The sequence below is a fragment of the Lepisosteus platostomus genome, chromosome 4 (assembly GCF_059453375.1).
Source record: "Lepisosteus platostomus isolate fLepPlt1 chromosome 4, fLepPlt1.hap1, whole genome shotgun sequence".
NCBI classification, from domain to species: Eukaryota; Metazoa; Chordata; class Actinopteri; order Semionotiformes; family Lepisosteidae; genus Lepisosteus; species Lepisosteus platostomus.
Window position 1 is genome coordinate 52454271 of NC_142614.1, and position 19793 is coordinate 52474063.

The 19793-nt window shown below is 36.8% G+C and overlaps 1 protein-coding gene across 1 annotated transcript; it reads right to left on the minus strand.

Annotated features, from left to right (window-relative positions):
* Positions 1–227: 227 nt before the first annotated feature.
* Positions 228–19309, minus strand: prrc1 (proline-rich coiled-coil 1). Its single transcript, XM_088629835.1, has 9 exons — positions 19147–19309; positions 17776–17889; positions 14263–14640; positions 13679–13827; positions 8269–8371; positions 7117–7280; positions 6509–6612; positions 5676–5778; positions 228–2897 (listed from the first exon to the last, which is right to left on the minus strand). The coding sequence occupies exons 2-9, from the start codon at positions 17870–17872 to the stop codon at positions 2688–2690; spliced, it is 1308 nt and encodes a 435-aa protein (XP_088485961.1). The 5' UTR covers positions 17873–17889; positions 19147–19309; the 3' UTR covers positions 228–2687.
* Positions 19310–19793: the final 484 nt, after the last annotated feature.

A 19793-nucleotide genomic window follows, 5' to 3' on the forward strand; every position in this document is an offset into this window, starting at 1 on the left:
CAAAGGCCACTTTACCTTTTCCAAGATCTGCATTTCTGTTAAATATACCTCAGAAACATTCTAAAAATATTATTTACTACATGTACTGTACCAACATTTGTATCCCAAATGAACAGTGACAGTGTACTGTATATACCCGTAACTGTATATTCTTTACCAACAGCTCTAGCCGAGATATGAAATTTCATATCACCGGGAGTTAGCCTTCAATAAATGCAAACACAAGGTAGCAAAGAAAAGGTTTTACTTGCCTTAAGTGAAAAAAGTAACACATAAGGGAAGCACACTGGAAGGGGGGTAAAACCACCAATTAAAATGTTCAGTTGTACAAAGAACAAAACACATATGCATATGAAGAAAGGTCTCTGTCCATTTGAATAGTATTTAGCAAAATGGTCTTTGAGTCCTGCAACTTAAAAAAAAGTTTCCAGCTGCACAGAAAACAGACATCCTCAATTTGTCTTCCCTGTATTCATTATTCTAAGTTAACCTGTTGCTTAGTGTGTGGGAATGAGAAATTCATCTATATTTTACAATACCTTTACGAATTGTATTACGAATACTTCGAATTGATGCGACATGCTCTCTCAAAAACAGATTTTCAAGGCTCACTCTTAATTTAGGTTTTTGATTCCTGTAAATGAGTTCTTGCAAATATCCTGGCTTTTTTAAGGCAAAAGGACACAGTAACAAATGCTACAAACAAAAGAGGCCATTGGGCCTTACAAGCTGTTTTGTGGTGAACTAACTGATCCAATAACCTCACTCAACATTGTCCTAGAACAAGCCAGGGAATCAGCTTTGACAGCTTTCTTGCATAGTATATCCCAGATTTCCACAGCACTGCATAAAATAGTGCCCCCTACTCTGTTTAAAATGCACTTCAATCCTGTTTTCACTTGTGTTCTCCAGTTCATTCTTTTAGTCTGTCAGTGTCTGCTCTCTTCTGGATCGAATTCACAGCTGTAAGATCTTTTTTGTAACACAATGACCAAAATTGTAAATGATCTAAATGAGATCTTACAAGTGCATTTGATAATTTTAACAACATAATCAATTTTAAATTATGCCATTAACTATATATCCTAAAGTTTCTTTTTCCTTTATTATTGCTTCACCACAATAAGAGAAATTACAACTGTAAAGATAAGTCAAGATTCGAATATATATGCTTGGCATTATAGATCTTTTATAGCTGGCCTATATGAATAATAATTTACTACAATCTAACTTGAAAATTAACCTGAAAATGACTAGTTCTAGAGTTCAGGTCACATACCCATTAAAATAAAAGGGAAGAGGACAGGGCGTGTCTGTTGAAAACATAATAAGTAGTTTAACTGTAATTGTCATGCACATGTACTGTAGTTCAAACAGTAAACATTTTCCCCCATAACATTAACAATCAAACTCAAAGGTCATTTACAACAATTTCCTTTTTTGTTCTGTAGTCACTCTGAGCTGGTTGATTGTAGTTCCAAAGTTTAAAAAAATATAAAGTAAAAAAAACTGTAAACTATTACATACATAATATTAAGAGTGAAGTAAAAAAAAATTAAAGGGTTACCACAAATGAATCTGCGATTGTATTCAATGCTACTTATGCTGCATTTTTGGCAAAATGGAGAGATTACAGGACTGAGATGCTTGGAAAAACCTCAGGAATAGAATTCTAGTAGCTCAGGCCCCTTTAAAAGCCCTTGCCTAGGGTGAACTGAGCTTACTGCAATAGACAAATTCATGAGCAAACAGGTGTGGCCATGGCCATCGATACTAAACAACGTATTACTGAGGAAGCAAAATCCAAGCATTACAGAAAGCAATCAACAGATGTTTCAATATCCATATTCTTAGGTATTACAGACATATCTTTCTTAGGCCTGAAAACAAATGCTGAGGAGAGAAACAGCTGTTACAAGATTCAGTTTGTTTTGTTACACTATGCCATCAATAAACCAATTCAGTTTGAAGGTTTATACAATAACATAAGACAAATCTATCTCTCTAATATGAATTAGGTTCTTTAATTTAAAAATTCCCCCTGGTTCTAGCAGTGTACCAGCAATTAAAAATGTTCAAAACATTTTGTTTCTTGCTGTTCACACTTGTACATGGGGTACATTATCTTGTTCATAAGCAAATCTCAAAGCAAATAATCATGAAATAGATACTGGCCGAAGTCTTTTAACTTTTAGAAAGTACAATCTACTTCAGGATAAGATGGAGATAATTAAAACATTTCAGCTGTCTGGTTAGGCAAACAAATTTCTCCAGGATTTACCGTCTTAGGTTTCAGGAAATTAAGACTTCAAGGTGCTGCAAAGCATAGAATCTTTGAAAACACGTATATTCATGAAATTCTTTTAACCACTTTGATTAAGAAGGGAAGTAAAAAATTTCATAAGATATCTTTTGTTCTGCCTTTTTAAGGAAGGCGGCATTTAAGTCAAGATTTATTGGTATTCAAAATCTATAAAAAGGGAACAACTGAGCAGTTGGGATGTTCAGTTTCATGATATTTCAATAATTGTATTTGATTAAATTTTAGACTATGTACATTACATTTGTCAACTGAAGATTTAAACCTGTTCAATTTTCTTTTCGTAAAACTCAAGCCCATCCCTCCTGAACGTGTGAAAAATGACAGTCCTTCAGAAACCACTGGGTAAAATAATGTTTCTTTAATGCTAAATGGTCCTGGGTGGAAGATGCTGTTTGTACATGCCGGCTAAGGCTTTGGCTGCGCTGTAGATCATTTGTCTTCGGGACATTCCAGTGAGCATGACATGCCAGTCAGTCCTGCTGATGTGTGGCAAGTTCCTCTCTAGCACCTCTCCCACTGTCACAAGCAGACCAGACCAGAGAAGGTTATAATCTGGAGGGGTGAGGGACTGAGCCTGCAAGGACCATCAGAAAATAAATAAAAGAGGATTAAGGCATCCAGGAAACAATCACCACCAAATATTTCAACATCAACAGCCAATTCACACTGTAGTAGAGCAAAGTTAACACTTAATTTTTTAGCACAGTATCAGTTTAAATGTCTAACCAGTATAATGTACATCTTCTTGTATGTAAATCCACTGAATTGTTCTGGTGATGCTCTTCACACTACAAACAGAACTAAATGTACACGCATGCTGTTATACTGGTGCATTTAGAATATGTGCATTCATGATGCACAGCCTGAGTCCCTTCAGCTGAGAACACCCAGGGTCTGTAGGTAAACTCCATGCTTATATGTGTTTTAAAAAATAGACTCTTCTGTCTGTTATATTACTATGACAAATGTTCTATCATATCATAAAAAAACATAAGTCTTATATCCAAAGACATCATGGATCACATAGTAATAAGTTATACAAAATCTATGAAAAAGAAGACAACACTATGTGAGCTGACACCAGAGACCTAAAGCTCTTATATAATCATAAGATATGAAGGATATCTTCATTTGTTCACTTTAAAGGGCAAAGTTATCTCCTACTCCTAAATAGGGTGAAACAGTTTCCGATTATCATCTGTAATTAATTTATAATATTCTTTCTGGATAATGAACATACTTTCTTTTAAATGCGAGTAAAAATAAGCATTAAAAGAAACATATCTTAAAACTACATAACACTTTCTAGGACATGCATAAATCTACTGATAGGTCAGGATAAATATATATGGTATACAGTACAATTTATACAACTATATATAATCAGTTTATTGAAGCTTGCTATCCATAGACAAGAATAAAATGTGAATAATTTAGCCCTGTTATATTGTATCCTGGTAAATGCAGTTTATTAGTGACACACCCTTTGAGTCACCATATTTTCCATGATAGACACTAAAGAATTCTCAAAACAAAGCAAAAATCGTACACATTAATTTTCTAACATTGTGATTAAATGATCATTTAAAAAATATGGCATTATTACCTGCACAACTATCACATAATTACGTCCAATAAAAACTAAATTACCTTTGAAGCTTGTAGCTTCTGTACTGTGGAGACCAATTTGGAATTCAAGTAACTACATGCCTCAAAACTGAGCAACGCTTAAAACAGAAAAAGAACTGCTGGAACAAGGGGTCTACTAGAAATAAGCATTGCAATTTCAAAGTCAAATATGGGAGACATTTACATATTATGATTTAGCTTTCAAGAAAAAAAGCCAGTTTTTCAGAATACCATTAACATTAAATGTACAGAGTGATTTGGAATAGGCAGTACTGAAAATACAACAGGACCATGCTAACATGTTTCAATTTATTCTACATAATTTGAATGATCATTAGAATATATTAATTCTAGATAAAAAGCACTATGTCAAATAATGTATAAAGTTGATCCCTGAAATAACAAATGATGGGTTTGTGACGAACCTTTAATCAAGTGTACAGTAAATACATTAGCCTTTATGTTAGGAATGGAGGTGGGGGCTGTCTATAGTTGAGCCATTATACAATACTGTCAATTCTCCATATGAATGACAATCTTTATCCAATCGACCAAGTTAATGTTGGACAGAGAAATAAAATAACTCAATGTCAAACTGTCTGGAAATCATTTTTCCAGACATTTCCTGATGCAAATTATTCCACTCATGGGAAACAAAATAACTTGCTAGTGTTGAGCACCATAATATTGGACAGGGAGGCCAATTATTAAGATTTACATTATAGAGAAATGCATGTTGCCTGCCAAGACCACAGCCAGCAAAGGATCTCGCAGGGGCAGAGGTGTCTCTTAGAATAGATTCATTATCAGAATATACAAATGTCTTAGTCTTTAATATTTTCCATCTTTTTTCAATATCCTGCAAATATGTGAGCTAATAGGGCTTTAAGTAAATTATGAAAAGTACATACTACAGATAGGCATCCGCTAAAATATAGAAGTACTGCATGAGTACTGCATGAGATGTTACCTTAAGAGCGTAGCTTTTCACCATGGTACAGCAACAGACGCCAAAAACAAACAAGTATCAGTCTGTAACAGCTGGTACATGCTTACACAGATTCACATCAGAAAATCATTTTCAAAGTCTGTTTGCTCCAATTGGAAAAGTTAGGCATGGGAGGTTCTCAAACATGTCAGCCTGTCACACCACTGAACCTAGTTTCAAACATTTCACTCTGGGATTCCATCTTAACTGGAATTTAAGGTTAGACTGAATACTAACAGGGCCAATACATTTGCAACATGGCAAAAGATTTGATATGCTTTACTTTATCCTCATAAACAATAAAAAGAAAAAAACTAAAACATTATACAAAACTATACGTCTTCTCAAAAACCTCCTAAAGGCCACATGGTGATGGTGAGATTAAAAGATACATATATTACTTATGAAACTTGCAAACCTTAATTAAATAAATAATTGAATATTTTTGATATTATATACTTCTATATCCTCAACTAGACAGATGGTTTTACCTCAATATGCAATTGATCAGCAAAGTCTGAAAATTTTCAGCTGCATCAAAAGCATGACATTTCAAGGGAGAAACATGCTTACTGAGGATTATGTAATTTGTACCAATTACACAGGGATGGACTCCGCCAAAATATGAAAACTGTCCATCACTTTTCACATGAACAATCCTAGCAAGCAAAATAAACTTGTCATAATAATTTTGGGTAAATGTAAACTCCACTGCAGTAATTTTAAAACACTGACCTGCTGAACATATTCCAACGGCACTGGAGTGGCTTGCGTAAAACTCTCAATGTGAATACCATGGCCAGGGTCCTCTAGAATTAAGCAGCCTATATCAAACCACCTGAAAGAACATAAATATGAAGTTTGATCACCTCCTTAACTGCATCTGATAACTATGAAACCCATTTTTCTACTAAGGAAAGAAAATACACATTTTTAACAAAGTGATGTAACTGACATTTTACATGATATGTATGAATGGTTATATGGGCGCTTCATGGCTTATATGATTTTCCAGTTTTCAGATTAAGATTTTTGTGTTCTGCCATAAAATGCTGTAACATACTCAAAGAATAAAATTAAGCAAACCAGCCATATCCTTTTTATACAGGATAAGAGACAAATGCATCATATACACTATACATATTATATACATATGTATATACCTAATTTGTAATTGCAGTTTTCTTCCAGCTAAGATATGTTGCTTGCTAGTGATTGCAGTCCTGCTTTCTAAAAGGCTGAAAGTATTTTGCCAATGCCATCTCTTTAGGTAACCTTAAACAAAACTGATTATTAACATTTCTGGTATGATTCCAGTTCTAGAACGATAAATGAACTCTACTCCACAATGTATTAGAAAACTTGAAAGTAAAGACAGATACTGATTAACTGATGGTATCACCTTGGGATATCCCGCTGTACATGAGATAGATTAATAAGAAGAACAAGAGAAACACAACACTTTGAACAGAACAGTTGCTGTGCTTTGTTAAATGCAGGAGAATATTGATTAGCTTGGGTCTGGGAGCTGAAGCTAATCAGGAAGATTAAAGAAAGCTCCCCCTTACTTGTCAGGAAATAGCTCTGCAATAAAGTTCTCTACTGAGACAACAGGCTGCTTCTCGTGGATCATCCCCACTCGACGCATACTGTCTATCCGTTCCTGGGCACCCTGCAAGGAAATGATTTCAGTACAAATGTTAAATGTTCTCCTATCAACTTAGAAACGTCTCTTTGCACTGATCCACTTATGTCTCTAGAGGCTTTCTCCCCACTCTTTGAACACACTATTGTTATCTATCCTGAACACCTCCCTGTACTAGGAGGTCCTTATCCGGTTTACCTTGTAGATGGTATGTCAACAGAACATCAGGTAGCCATGTCACAAGATCAAGGATTATTTGGCCTGTGGCCAATTCTTATTTACAGGGTATTGACACAACTAAGAGACCCATGAAATCCTTTTTGCAGGATTTGTAAACTGCAAATTCTTTGGAAACTTGTAAAAAAGATATGACTCAATTTTAAAAAGATTAATTAGTTTTCTTTTACAAAAAATCATGCATCATCAGAGGATTCATGGAACACAGGCATTAGCTTTGTTAGTCTACAAATTGCTTGAAGAAGCTGTTCAATCAGGAAGCTGCGCAGTGCAATATAACTGTCCTCTACTCACTTTCAGCCCCGCAGCATAGCCTACAGGCTGGGGAGCAATGTTGGACTGGCTGGCTTCCCCCGTCACTACTGCCAGCCCAAACACCTCCTGAAAGGCATCGCGCACAGCTGCAACTTTCACTTCTTTAGTGGAGGTCACAACAATGTCAAGATCCCCACTGGACTCTGGAATTACAGCGCAGAGAGTTGTTAATGGAAGCATGTGAGGAAAGGCCACGACTAAACGATGATTCCCCATTCTCAGGAGCTTGAACCACAGAACAAAAAACAACAAATTAGGCAATCACATTTACTTTTTATCAGTCTTTTAAAAAAGTGTTTTTTTTTAAGGTATCTTCTACAATGCACTCTTAAAATCTCTCTTTCTATACATGGCTTCTTAAGAACATAAGCAAGGTTACAAACCATAGGAGGCCTGATGAACCATCTTGCTTTTTGGTTTAATATTTCTTGCCATTAGGCTTCAGCCAAATCAATAAATCATTGAGAGCAGTCAGGAAACATAAGATACTAACTGCTTCAAGTATGAGCTTTACTAAAAATGTATTCAGTGGGGTTTAAGTTACTTAATGCAATTCGGGATGTTCAAGTCCCAAGCAAGGCTTATTATTTTAATTGTGATGGGTTTTCAAGTGACACTGCAACATTCATCCCTTTATATGTAAGAACATTATAGATTTAAATTTGAAGAGATCTGAAATTACAATCAAAATGTTTGAGGAACTTCCACAAAATGTACGACATCACTGCACAAAAAACTACCATAACAAATACTCAACATTCAATACCAGCCACAGCTGCCTTCCCAGTGGCAAAAACAAACAATGGAACAAGATGTTTCCTGATCAAATCACTGAGAAGTTACAGGAACAATTACTGATACTGTTGAAACTGAAGCTGTGCGGCAGCACTTTATAAAACACTCCATCGCCCTCGTGCAAAATCAAGTCAGGTTTGCTCAGAGCAAATGGCTCTTATAGCATGAAGTACAAGCAATGAATCTAGACAAGTAAAGAACAGATGTTTGATACAGCTTGCTACTAAAAGAAAATGGAAAAAAAGCAGGGTGCAGGAAATGCAGAATGAAAGAATTTGTGTGGATCACTCTTGTAGACTGTGTAGATTGTGTTTGAGAGACTAAAACAAGACATACTTATATATGGAGCCATTCCGGGATCCAGAGTAGTGATCATTGACTCCACAGAGTGCTTCGTTTTGTCCAGAACAGATTTCACCATTGGATTTCCAGCTACACCCTAAAAAGATCAGGCATTAAGGAATTATTGTATACATCTAAATATAGAGCAGAATAATCATTACATCCAAGACACTTAATATAATTTTTTGTGGTATTAATTAAAGTGCCATCCTTAATAAATAGGCAAGACTAATTCTAAGAATAATCCATTCTTAGGATTGCACTTAGGATACACTGTATACTTAGCCACAAGGCTTCTCTAAACAATCGTTGATAAAGGAGAAAATTAAACACTGCAATATCATATTTTGCTTCATCATTACATTTTTCAGGAGTGCATTACTTAAAATTAATTAAACTCAGTGCTAATGAACTGAAGAAACACCCCAACCATTATGCTTCCACACTCCACACATAGCCTCTCATCTCTCTGACTTCACTGCATCGTGATACTTGTCGGCTACAACAAAGATCCACTCAGTTAAAAACAAATCAGGATGATATCTGTTTAAGAACAAGAACATGACTTCAATTTTATAGTCCACTGATTAAAGCACATTTTGAAAGGTTTTTTAATTAATTCCTTAACGTGCATTTATGCTATTTCTTGTAATTACACATATATTCATACAAACAAAATCTAGGTCCACAAAAAAAAATTCTGACCCACCTAGTGATCACAAATCACAAACCCAGCACTTGATGAGGTCCTTGCACTGCAGAAAAAGCATAAGAGCACTGTAGAATCTCATCAAGCATCTGGCTTGCAGTTTGTGATTGCCAGGTGGGCTGAGGTTTTGATGTACTTTGGGCCTTAGCTTTTGACGTGTTTTAGAATGTATTGTTTTTTTTTTATACAATAGCATAAAAATTGCAAGAAGTTGACAGCACTCTTGAGCGCTAATGAGTGATCTGGCTCTTAATTGTTAAGCATATCTGCTTGGTATACCCAAATAAAATTTGGATTTGTTGGGGGAAAAAAGGGAAAATGGGACCATCACACCTGTTTCATGAATACCTGTCTGAGGACAGAACGGCACAATTAGCACAACACGGAAAGTATTAAGTGTTTGAACCACATAGTCATCACTAACTCCTGACGGGCATGGAATAAAAAATAAATAAGCACATCAAACGCATATAGATCACACACTTTAAAAACATTAACAGATGAATGCACATCGATTTCCAATAATATTTACTGAATTAAAAAATAACTTTAAATGGTAGGTCATTTCATTTCTATCTACAACACCCTGTGGCCAAATTTAGAATTTCATTTTGATTCTGAAGTTTCATGAAACCTTAGATGAAAAAAAAGATAATTGAATTTCTATAAATTCCTGTTTCAAATGAAAGTAAGTTTTTAGAAATTAGATTAGTAATATATTTGAAGATAAAGCTCTTTGTTAAGCATCTGATTCCAAGGAGCAAGGTCTACAGTGCAGTCTGTAAAGATCCATTTTGTGCAATTTAAAAAGGTCAGCTTGACTTGTTTAATATTAGAAATTAATAAAACAAAGCCAGTGCCTATCTGATCCCTTTCCATAACTTTACACAGATGTTCAGTTTTAAGGCTAAGACTTCTCATTTATTTTTTTTCCAGATCTGAAAACACCAGATGGCCTTGTCCAGGGATGCCCAAAACACTGTCCTGCAGGGCCTGACTCTGCAGGCTGTATATACAGAGTTCTTCAATCCCTGACATGTTCTAGACCTCAGGAAGATAACAGAGACTAACAAAGTACTGTACATAATTAGTAAGAAAGTAAATCAAGCAGTAATTGGACACAGAAGATTCATTGCTTGATTTTAAGAGAAATAAGGGGTGAATAATAATTGGAACAAATCAATTTCAATTTGATAAAAGCAAACAAAAATTCAATGATGCAGAAGTTCAAAAAGTTTCATGAATTCCCAGGCACTACAGGTTCAGGTAAGGGTGTTAAAGATATAAGACGGACAGACATGCTCAATACTGGTCCTGGTGGGCTGTTGCGTCTGTAGATTTTCTGTTTCTTTAAAGCAGCAGCAACTGAAGAACTTAAATTTGTCCAATTATGCCAATAACGAGCTGGTTTGGATTGTTAAAAGCCAAGCTGGAATAAAATTCTACAGGAACCTCCAAGGGTCAAGATGGAACAGTTGTGGTGCAAGAGCTCCCCACAGAGTCTGGCTTGTGTACTTCAGTAGAAAAAGAAATTCATGCAGTAGCTGCTTTTACATGGCATTTCAAATCCTGTTTGAATACTATCCCAGAATAACCAGATTTCACAATTTTCAAAATCCCACCATGTAAACTTGAGAACTCAAAAAAAATGTATCTGTTTAATCTGATTCAAATACATTGCAGCGCCCCTCGTAAATTTGATGTCTGGACCAGTATTTGTTTCAGCATTGCTCATGTATGGTGAAATTCGTAAACAGTATATATTTGGATCTGTAATATGGATGCTCTGGACTCATAACTAAAAGGATGAAGGTTTAAATCCTGGGTACTATATTGCTATTGCTATTGCTGTTGTACACTAAAGCAAAAGGCCCAGCTACTTTGCATAAAAGCATCAAGCCAACCTAATTCTAATAATGCATATTTGATTGTCTTTGCGAGTGGAACTACCATCACTGGCACTCTACAAATATGCCAATTTCTCAGCAGAAAATTGCAATTACAGGCTCTCATTCCAAGATATGAGATCTTACTCAACTGTCATGCATACTTTATTTTCTGACTGCTAAAAACAGAATCTAGAAATCTATTTCATGGCACACAAAAGTAGAAGAAGGATGATAAATTACCACTCTTCCTCACATTAATTTGTTATAAAACTCAATGTAGGAAACAGAAACATAGCATGTTAGCATTACAACAATTACAAGTGAAAGGGGGCCATTTGTTTTTTCTTGCTCATTTGATTTTTTAGTAGGTAACTGATAGAAGGAAGATATCTTTCTTGAAACAATCGAGGCTGGTACAAAGGAAGCAACAGAAAATGACAAAATAATGCCAGAGAAAAAAAATCCCTCTCTCTTTGAGACAAGAATTTTCTGCTTTTTAAAGTTTGCTAAATTAAGATCAAAAGAATGCTTTCTCCAAATGGAACCCACGTGGGATGTATTTGCACCCCATCATAGTGTCAAGCTAATGATAAATGTTTTAAAGACTTCATTTCAGGTATGAATGGAGATAAACCCAATTACCATCACTGTCTATCTGCTATTGTTTGCAATCCTGCTCTCTCAAAATGCCATCTTATAGATTGCAATGTATACAAAAAACATGCTCTCCATGTTAGAAAAATAACTTCAAAGCAGTCTGGACCTATACATGATAATGAGATCTAATACAAGCAATGGACATCGACTAACAGATTAATATTGAAGACATCAAGAATCTTTATGGTTTCTACTGGTCCCCTGGTTCTTGTTTCACTGTTTTTTTAAGTAATCCACTGGGCTGCCTTTGTCAGTGCCTTAGATGATTTTGAATTCAGGTATCACATCCAGTCAGACTATTCAAGACTAAAAATAGTCAATTTGTTCAGCCTGTCAGTGTAGGACATTCACTTAAGCCCCAGAGTGCAGCAATATCTTGTCTATAACATGCTTACCTTGATTGTGCATTCTAAATGAAGCCCTTGATTTAAATTCTACACTTTTATGTGTTTAGTCTAAAATTGTTTGCTTTTTTTTTGCTTCAGTACATTATCTGAAAGATGTAGAAAACTTTTCAATATAAAATCATAAGTAGCCTCTGTGTTTTAGAGTTTTTTACAACCTGCATAAATAAATGTAATGCCTTGCACATTGCTTACATTAAACTTCATCTTCCAGGAGTTTGCTCAATCACAAATCATATCTGAATCTTTTTTAATTTTCTGAGCAGTGGTACTAGTACAAATCCCTGAGGTACTCCTCTAATTACACAACTGGGATATATACCCCTTAGCTATACTCTCCATTTTCTATTAACCACTTCTCAAGTAGTCCGGATATACACATTTCACTATATAAGTGCCAATAATTATAATAAATACACCACATCCAATGCTTCAAAGAAACATACGTTGATTAAACAGTCATAGATCACACAACCATCTTCAATGAGTGATTAGTGCAATACAAGGTTGTGGTTAACTGTAGTTTAATTCAAAAGACCTTGGAAGTAAGGGTTTAGGCAGATTTCCACAGCATGACAAGTATATGAACTGAATTTGAGCAAAATGTAATACGATCACACAAAATTCAGGTTGATTCCACATGGAATGACCAGAATACAAAGAACAATATAGACAACTATGCTTTCTTATATCAAAAAGGTCTATAGCAGAAAAATAAATTCGTAAAATGTTTTGGGTGAGAACTGACAGAAAGCACCCTTTGGTGATTTGTTTTGCTTGACGTGATTTTTTAAACCTTATCTACTTTCCTGTAAAATACTTAACTATGTTTCCAATTCCCTTTAGAAATGCAAGGTAAAACAAAACCCAGACACCCTCCTGGCCTCCACAGTGGCATTTTATCTGGCTGATGATTTAATGAAAACTCATTAAAAGACAGATCAAACATTATAATTCAGTATAGAAATATATTGATAATACTGGATTCCCCATCCCTTTGTTTCTATAAGACTGTATAGAAACTGACCTGCTACCATTAGTGCCAGCTCAGCAGCTGAATTGTTTTAGCTTCACACAGTATCTTTAATGCAGATCAGCACAATTACCAACATCTCCCCAGAAACAGGAACTGAAAATAAGCTTGCCCCTTATGAGGTCAAATATGAAGCACATACACTGTCAATCACCCAATGGTCAACAGCTAAGAGCTAACAGCAAACCCACAATGATGCTTTGCTGTAAGTACTAGGTTTGCTAAAGTGTCAACGGACAAAGGAAATTATTTTGAAATAATTTCCCACTAATTTTCCATTGAAAAGTGCCAACACATGTTCCCTTGTGTCTAATCCAGGAATTATTGTGGATACTCTTCACCAACAGTAACACTTCATACTATAGTACCACTAGATACAGAAACTGCTTAGACTGCTGCCATTTCCAACTCAGAATTGATATTCATGGTACAAATAACCGACAGATGCAGTGTTTGGATTAATCAGGACAGACATTTAAGGAATATTATGTGAACTAAAGCAAATTAAATCTATACAACTGCCGATTATGATGTGATGTGCTTTTGTGATAAAGTAATTGAATATGTAGCTCTAAAGAGTATACATTTATAATTACCTTGTACCTTAGAGCAAAATTTAATTTGTTCCTCTATCTTCACCTGTCAGGAGACTGTGGAATATAATTGTTATTTACGCTTGGTTGTTCTTTTAGACTCTGGTACAAAAACCTACCTTAATAAATCCCCAAATCCCTCCTGCATTAGCTGCGCCCCCTGCTGCCACACTGGGGTCTTCATGATCTTCGGGAAAAGTAATAGAGGAGCCCGATCCCACTGTCCCAGACATGGCAGGCTGCTGAACCATGGGGTTAGACACCACCCCTAGAGACCAAAGTGAAGAAATTACAGAGAAGATCAGTAGTCACATTTACCACCTTCTGAAAATTTCCTCTTGGAAATGGACTGGGAATGCCCCCTGAACTCCACATTGAAAATGATACGTGTTCTTTCATTGATAACTGGTAGGCTAAATATAGCATAAATGGTGCTAAAGGTGAAAAACCCTTCTGTACGGTATTAAAACTTTTGCTTCTAAAAAAAAAATATTAGAACAAATTCCTATCTTGGTAATTCTTAAACCCAGGACTCACTTTACCTGAATAAAAATGCATGGATGCATGCATGTATACATATTTTAACACATTTAATTTAAACTGACAGCATATGTCTGTATTTGTAAAGGTTTTCAAATAATACACCACATGACGCACTCTCCAGTATTTATACAACACAGAAATAACAATAACGAGGCTTCACCTGTTACTACTGGTGGGCTGGAAAAGGTAGGCATTAAAGGCGTCTGCGGGGTGCGACCAGCGTGACCTCTTGTGATGTCATAGTTGGCACCCATGCTGAAGCCTGATGTGGGCGGAGCCTGGGGAGGAGCAGAGATCACTGGCCCAGGTGGAGGAGCGGTGCTAAGGGGAGGGGCGGGGCCAGCAGGGTAGGCAGCCACAGGGCTACTGTAGGGGGCTGTGCTAGGGGGTGGAAGGGGAGAGGCTGACGTCATTGGGCCAAAAGAGGGAGGTAAAGAGGACCTGATGGGAGGGGCAGAGGCAGGGGGTGTAGAAAATCCTTGGGGTGGATAGGAGGAGATTCCAGTTGTGCTGGGGAGCGTCAAAGAACTGGACATGCCTGCAAAATAAATACACATACATATGATTCCTTTTCTTTCAGAAATGTAAATTATTAACTATTAAAAACTTCTGACCTTTGAACATACAGACTCACACCTTTTAATGGTGCTTAACTGCCTATGCAATATTTGCTTCCATGTTGTAATCCAAACTCAAATTTGTGTTTGCCCAGCTTTGCCGACCATCTGTGGAAAGCTACACCTGCTGAAATGTTTACTTTAAAATGTACCCAGAGCCTAGGGCTGGGCGATAATTCGATAACGATAATTATCGTGATATAATTTTCCTCGATATAATTTTAACAAAAGTTCGATAAATGTTCGATATATATGTTTATGCTGCATGCGCACAAAATACTGCGCGAGTGTGCGCACGTGTTGCAGACCGGGCAGCTAACGTGGTGCTGTTTACCCACACGGTGGTGGCTGACAGGACTGTAGTTAGAGTGGAGAAATGAGCGACACTGAAGCAAATGTAGTGCTGCCAACGATCAGCTCGAAGGACGATGACATCGTCTACAGAAAAGGTCATTCAACTTCGGTAATTTGGAGATATTTTGGCTTTTTATGATCAGACATAAAACAGAGCAGCGTGCACTGCAAACTGTGCCGCAGATCCGTGCCAGCACAGACAGGCAACACCACGAACCTATTTCACCATTTAAAACAACATCACCTGTTAGAACACGCAGAAAGTAAAAAATTACAGTCACAAACTAGTGTTGTTAGTGGAAGGGGACCATCTATAAGCACCAGGCCAGAATTCAGTGCGACTACACAGCAGCAAACTATAGTAGCATCATTTTCGAGCACCGTGCCTTACGACAAAAAAACGAAAAGACATGAAGACATCACAAATGCAGTTGCATATTGTATTGCAAAAGACATGCTTCCCATTAGCACTGTCGAAAATGAGGGATTCAAGAAGCTTATCAGAGTCCTTGACCCCAGATACGAGCTACCTGATCGGAAACATTTTGCACTGACTGCACTTCCTCGGCTGTATGCAGAGTGTAGGGAGACCGCTGCAAACGGTGCCATTCTTCTCTACTACTTCTGATATGATCCTTTAAAGCACTTTAAACTTTGCAGTCTGTCTGAGACATCTTCTATGTGTGTTTTATCACACTGCAGTATTTAATTTTTCTATTACGATATTTATTTTGTAAATTTTACTCATCCATATTTTGACATAAAAAAGACTTGAATACTCTCTACCTCAGATTTGTTTAATGTTTCTGCTGTTTGGCAAGTGTTTGTTGTGTTCTTAAAATAAAGAGTTGTTTAATTTACCAATTAACTGTCTGGTTTCTTCAACTTTCACTCAGGAGGAAAAATCTGCCTTTAAACTTGAAAGAAATAATGATTTGACATTTATCGTGATAATTATCGATATCGACTGATATGAAATTTTTTATCGTGATAATGTTTTTGGCCATATCGTCCAGCCTTACCAGAGCCACATAAATTATACATGTGATGCCAGTCACATGTGGACAGGACTGAAGGATCCTAAGACATGGATTTTCAACTACCCCAAAAATATCACAAAATCTCACCATTTCAAATATTTGACCCCATGGCATTAACTGCAACAATACTGTTAACAGAATTTTGACAAGAATCAGTACAAAACACAAAATCTCAGAGATAACCAGAATGTAACAGGAATGTAACAGTACAGCTGCACATAGATTACAAAGTACAGAGAGACCAATTTGCACAAAAAAAATAAGGGCCCTGTCTGCAAAAACACGATATGATATTGTTACAGCTTTAGGTGACAAGGAGGTGTCTCTTAGAGTTTAGGTAAACTCTGTGAGACCTGGCACTTCTAGCTTCAAAGCAGAGAGGATGTTTGCTGGGATGTGGGGGTTCTTTGAGCAAAAACAATTGTCAAGTTGGTATACCTAGGTGAGTTGTGGGTTAATGATTGTCAATGAATAGTACAGAAACATACCCATATAAGATCACATGAAGAACAACAAGGGAGGAGTAGGACAAAAAGGTGAAGAGGACAAGAACAGAGAGAAGAAGGAGCTGGAACTTGAAACTTGCACCAGCCAAGAGCCCCTACTTCATGATCATCCCCACAAAACCTGATTGGAGCTAAGTATTTGAACCTTGCTAGAGAGAGCTTGCTATTCTGTTTTTAGGTAACTTGGGTTTCTTGGGTGAAAGATACCTTGGTAAGAGACATCTTTCCTGCTTAGGGTGCATTTTTAGAATAGGGAGATAGACTCCAATTTATTTTGGAGAGAGAGAGATTTAATTGCAGGTTGTGTTGCATGTATTTAGAAAGGTAGCTTATCTCTTATTTGGCCTCAGTAGGCATTAAGAGTTTAATACTTAGTAGAAGTCTGGGGGGTTTTGTACACCATTTTTGTACATTCTGTAAATATAGTAACCTATGTGCTGTATGTTTCGTTGTGTGTAGTGTAGTGTTTGTATTGTCATCATTAATAAGTATTTGTTTAATCAAATATGTCTGAATTATTACTCTTTTCACCAAAGCTGTGCCAGAGAACAGAGTTCATGTGCCTCTAATTCTACCAACCACTCAGGTACATTCTGGAGAAATCACTTAGAAGTTGCGGGTTATGAATATTTGTTTTACTTACTGACTAAACCACTCGGTCAATTCCTGATTTTCACCATTTTCATAACCTCACCATTTGTAACAATATTTCCCTGTAATGCACTGCACATTGGGGTACTTTAAAAACAGATAAGTGCTCATTGGTAAACATGTCCCACAGTTAAAACATGCTTTAAAATACATAAGATAAACAGAGGGAAGTGTAAGGAAATTTACCTCTACAAGGTAGGAGGAATTCAGATCTGGATAAGTTAGATTCTCCAACTACTATATCTTGCAACTTGACAATCTGCAGCAAGAATAATTTTAAAACCAAAACACTGTGGAACTGATTATTTCCTGCATAAAACTTGTCAGTGACTCCCAGCACATTTTTCTTTGCAGTGAACAGGTACAATAAATGGAAACGTGATGCTTCAGGTACGCATTGAAATAACAGTCCACTAACAGGGCCAAATGTCTTCTAAGATTTCTCTTTGAAAACCCTTTCATTTCTATCACTTTGTACAGAATGGTGGATGGTCTTTTGTCCCACCTAGTGACAGGGCTGGAGGAGCAGGACCCACAACAGCAGTAGAGGGTGGGGGGGGGGTGCCAGGTGGCGTTGTCTCTATTCCACTCTCTTCCATCATCTTCCTCACTCAAACCACTGCAATCCGAAAACAAGATATACTTAAATTATACAGCTATTTGCATTTGGCACATGGAAAAATGCTGCCAGTCATCTGAAGGTTGCTAGTATTTTAAATAATCCCAGCAAATTTATAAATCACCCACATTAAAGAGGAGCAAAATATTCCAAAAGCATAATCTACTGGGCTGTAGTTTGCATTTCTTCCATAGATTAAAGGTGGCACACAGCCATTTTCTCTGAGTGAAAGCACTTCTTTCTTTTCTCATTTAAAGTTCATGGACAGCGCAAGTACAAATAATGGAAACAAGACTTTTTTTTGCTGGCACAGGTTTAATTCCAGATTCGCTATAAATGGGAGATTCATGTACAAGGTTTATGGCTAGCAATACCTATTAAACCTCATGCTCAGTTTTTCTTTCTACCACTGACACCCTCATTTTATTCCAGGTCAGATAATACAGCAAACCGTTTTATCTGCTTTAATTCAACTCAATAAAAAATTCTAAAAAAATCAAATTACAACGTCATATCCAATATCTCAATATCTAATATTTCCATCTCAAACTATTAAGGTAAAAGCAGGGGGGCTCATTTTTTTTCACCAATATTCCACACATTAAAAAAAGATGACATGCTGCAATTGTCTTGAGACAAATCAAGACAGCCTACATTAATTACATTCTCTTCACCGTAGTGCTGAAATCAGCCTACACCTCTGCATAAGGCCTCAAAATTTCTCAAAATTATTTCTTGCTTGCACAACGCGTATATTAACTACCACTCACACAAGTGCGCTTGCACACGAGTACGTAGAAGCCGGGTTTTCAACTCCTGGACAGGCCGATGTACGGCTGCTGCCACGTCTCCAGTGCTCCCGAAACACACCAAACCGGCGAAGTGCTTCACAGCCCATGTTGTCGATTTCAACTTGGTCAGACATGGCGATCATTTTAAAACCGCTATTGTAAGATTTCCAATACATTACTAACCTATACTTTCACTGAGTGTTACAACTTTTTTGAGTCTTAAGAAACACGGACCATTGCATTATAAATGTTTGGTACAGCTACATGAACACAACTAGTCCTAACACAAACCAGCCAACACCACTGCACTGCCATGCTGCAATCAGACTGTAAATCGCTGTAAAGTAAATGTTAAAAAAGCTGGCGAATGTCATGCCTCACGATCAGAATGATCATAATATCCAAACCTCGCTCAACATACAGCTACCAAAACCGGTGTGACATTGCATGTCATAAGGAATCTTACCTGGTTTCTCACAGCCTCTTATAAAAAAAAAAAACTGCAGTGTAAAATACCTCCTCAGAGTTTGAAGCCAACCTGTATTAAGTGGGAAACGAAGGGAACCCCTTCAAGACACCCAAACAAAACTCTATTCTGCTCCTTTCCAAAATGGCCGCGTCTCAACGACGTCACAAAATGCCACGTCTGCCGTGCGTGGAGTGGACAGTCTCCTGCTCGTGTAAATAAACTTCAGCGCTGCACACAAGTTGTAAAGCAAGAAAACGGAATCACAGAGTTGTGGTTTGTGTATTTTAGCTACTGTGCCCTATTAAAAGGTTATGCATTTTCGTTTTCGCCCCTGTTTAATATTTTCAATAATGTTCTTTCGAAATACGTGACTACTACGATAGCCATGCCCTATGAACATTTTTGATTGACAGCAAAAGTACAATATTAAGCATCTCTGGGTGAAATACATAGGGTCAGTTCCCTCCCTGCAGAAATTCTATAGAATTCTAGATTGCCATACGTGCACAACAAGTCTTCAGTATTTTTGAATAAATACCACTTTTAAACCGACAGTATAAAGGACTATGTACAAAAAGTGGCAAAAAGTTCCACTTGTCAGTTCCCTATAATAGCTTTTCAGCCTTGCCCATGAGTCTCTGATT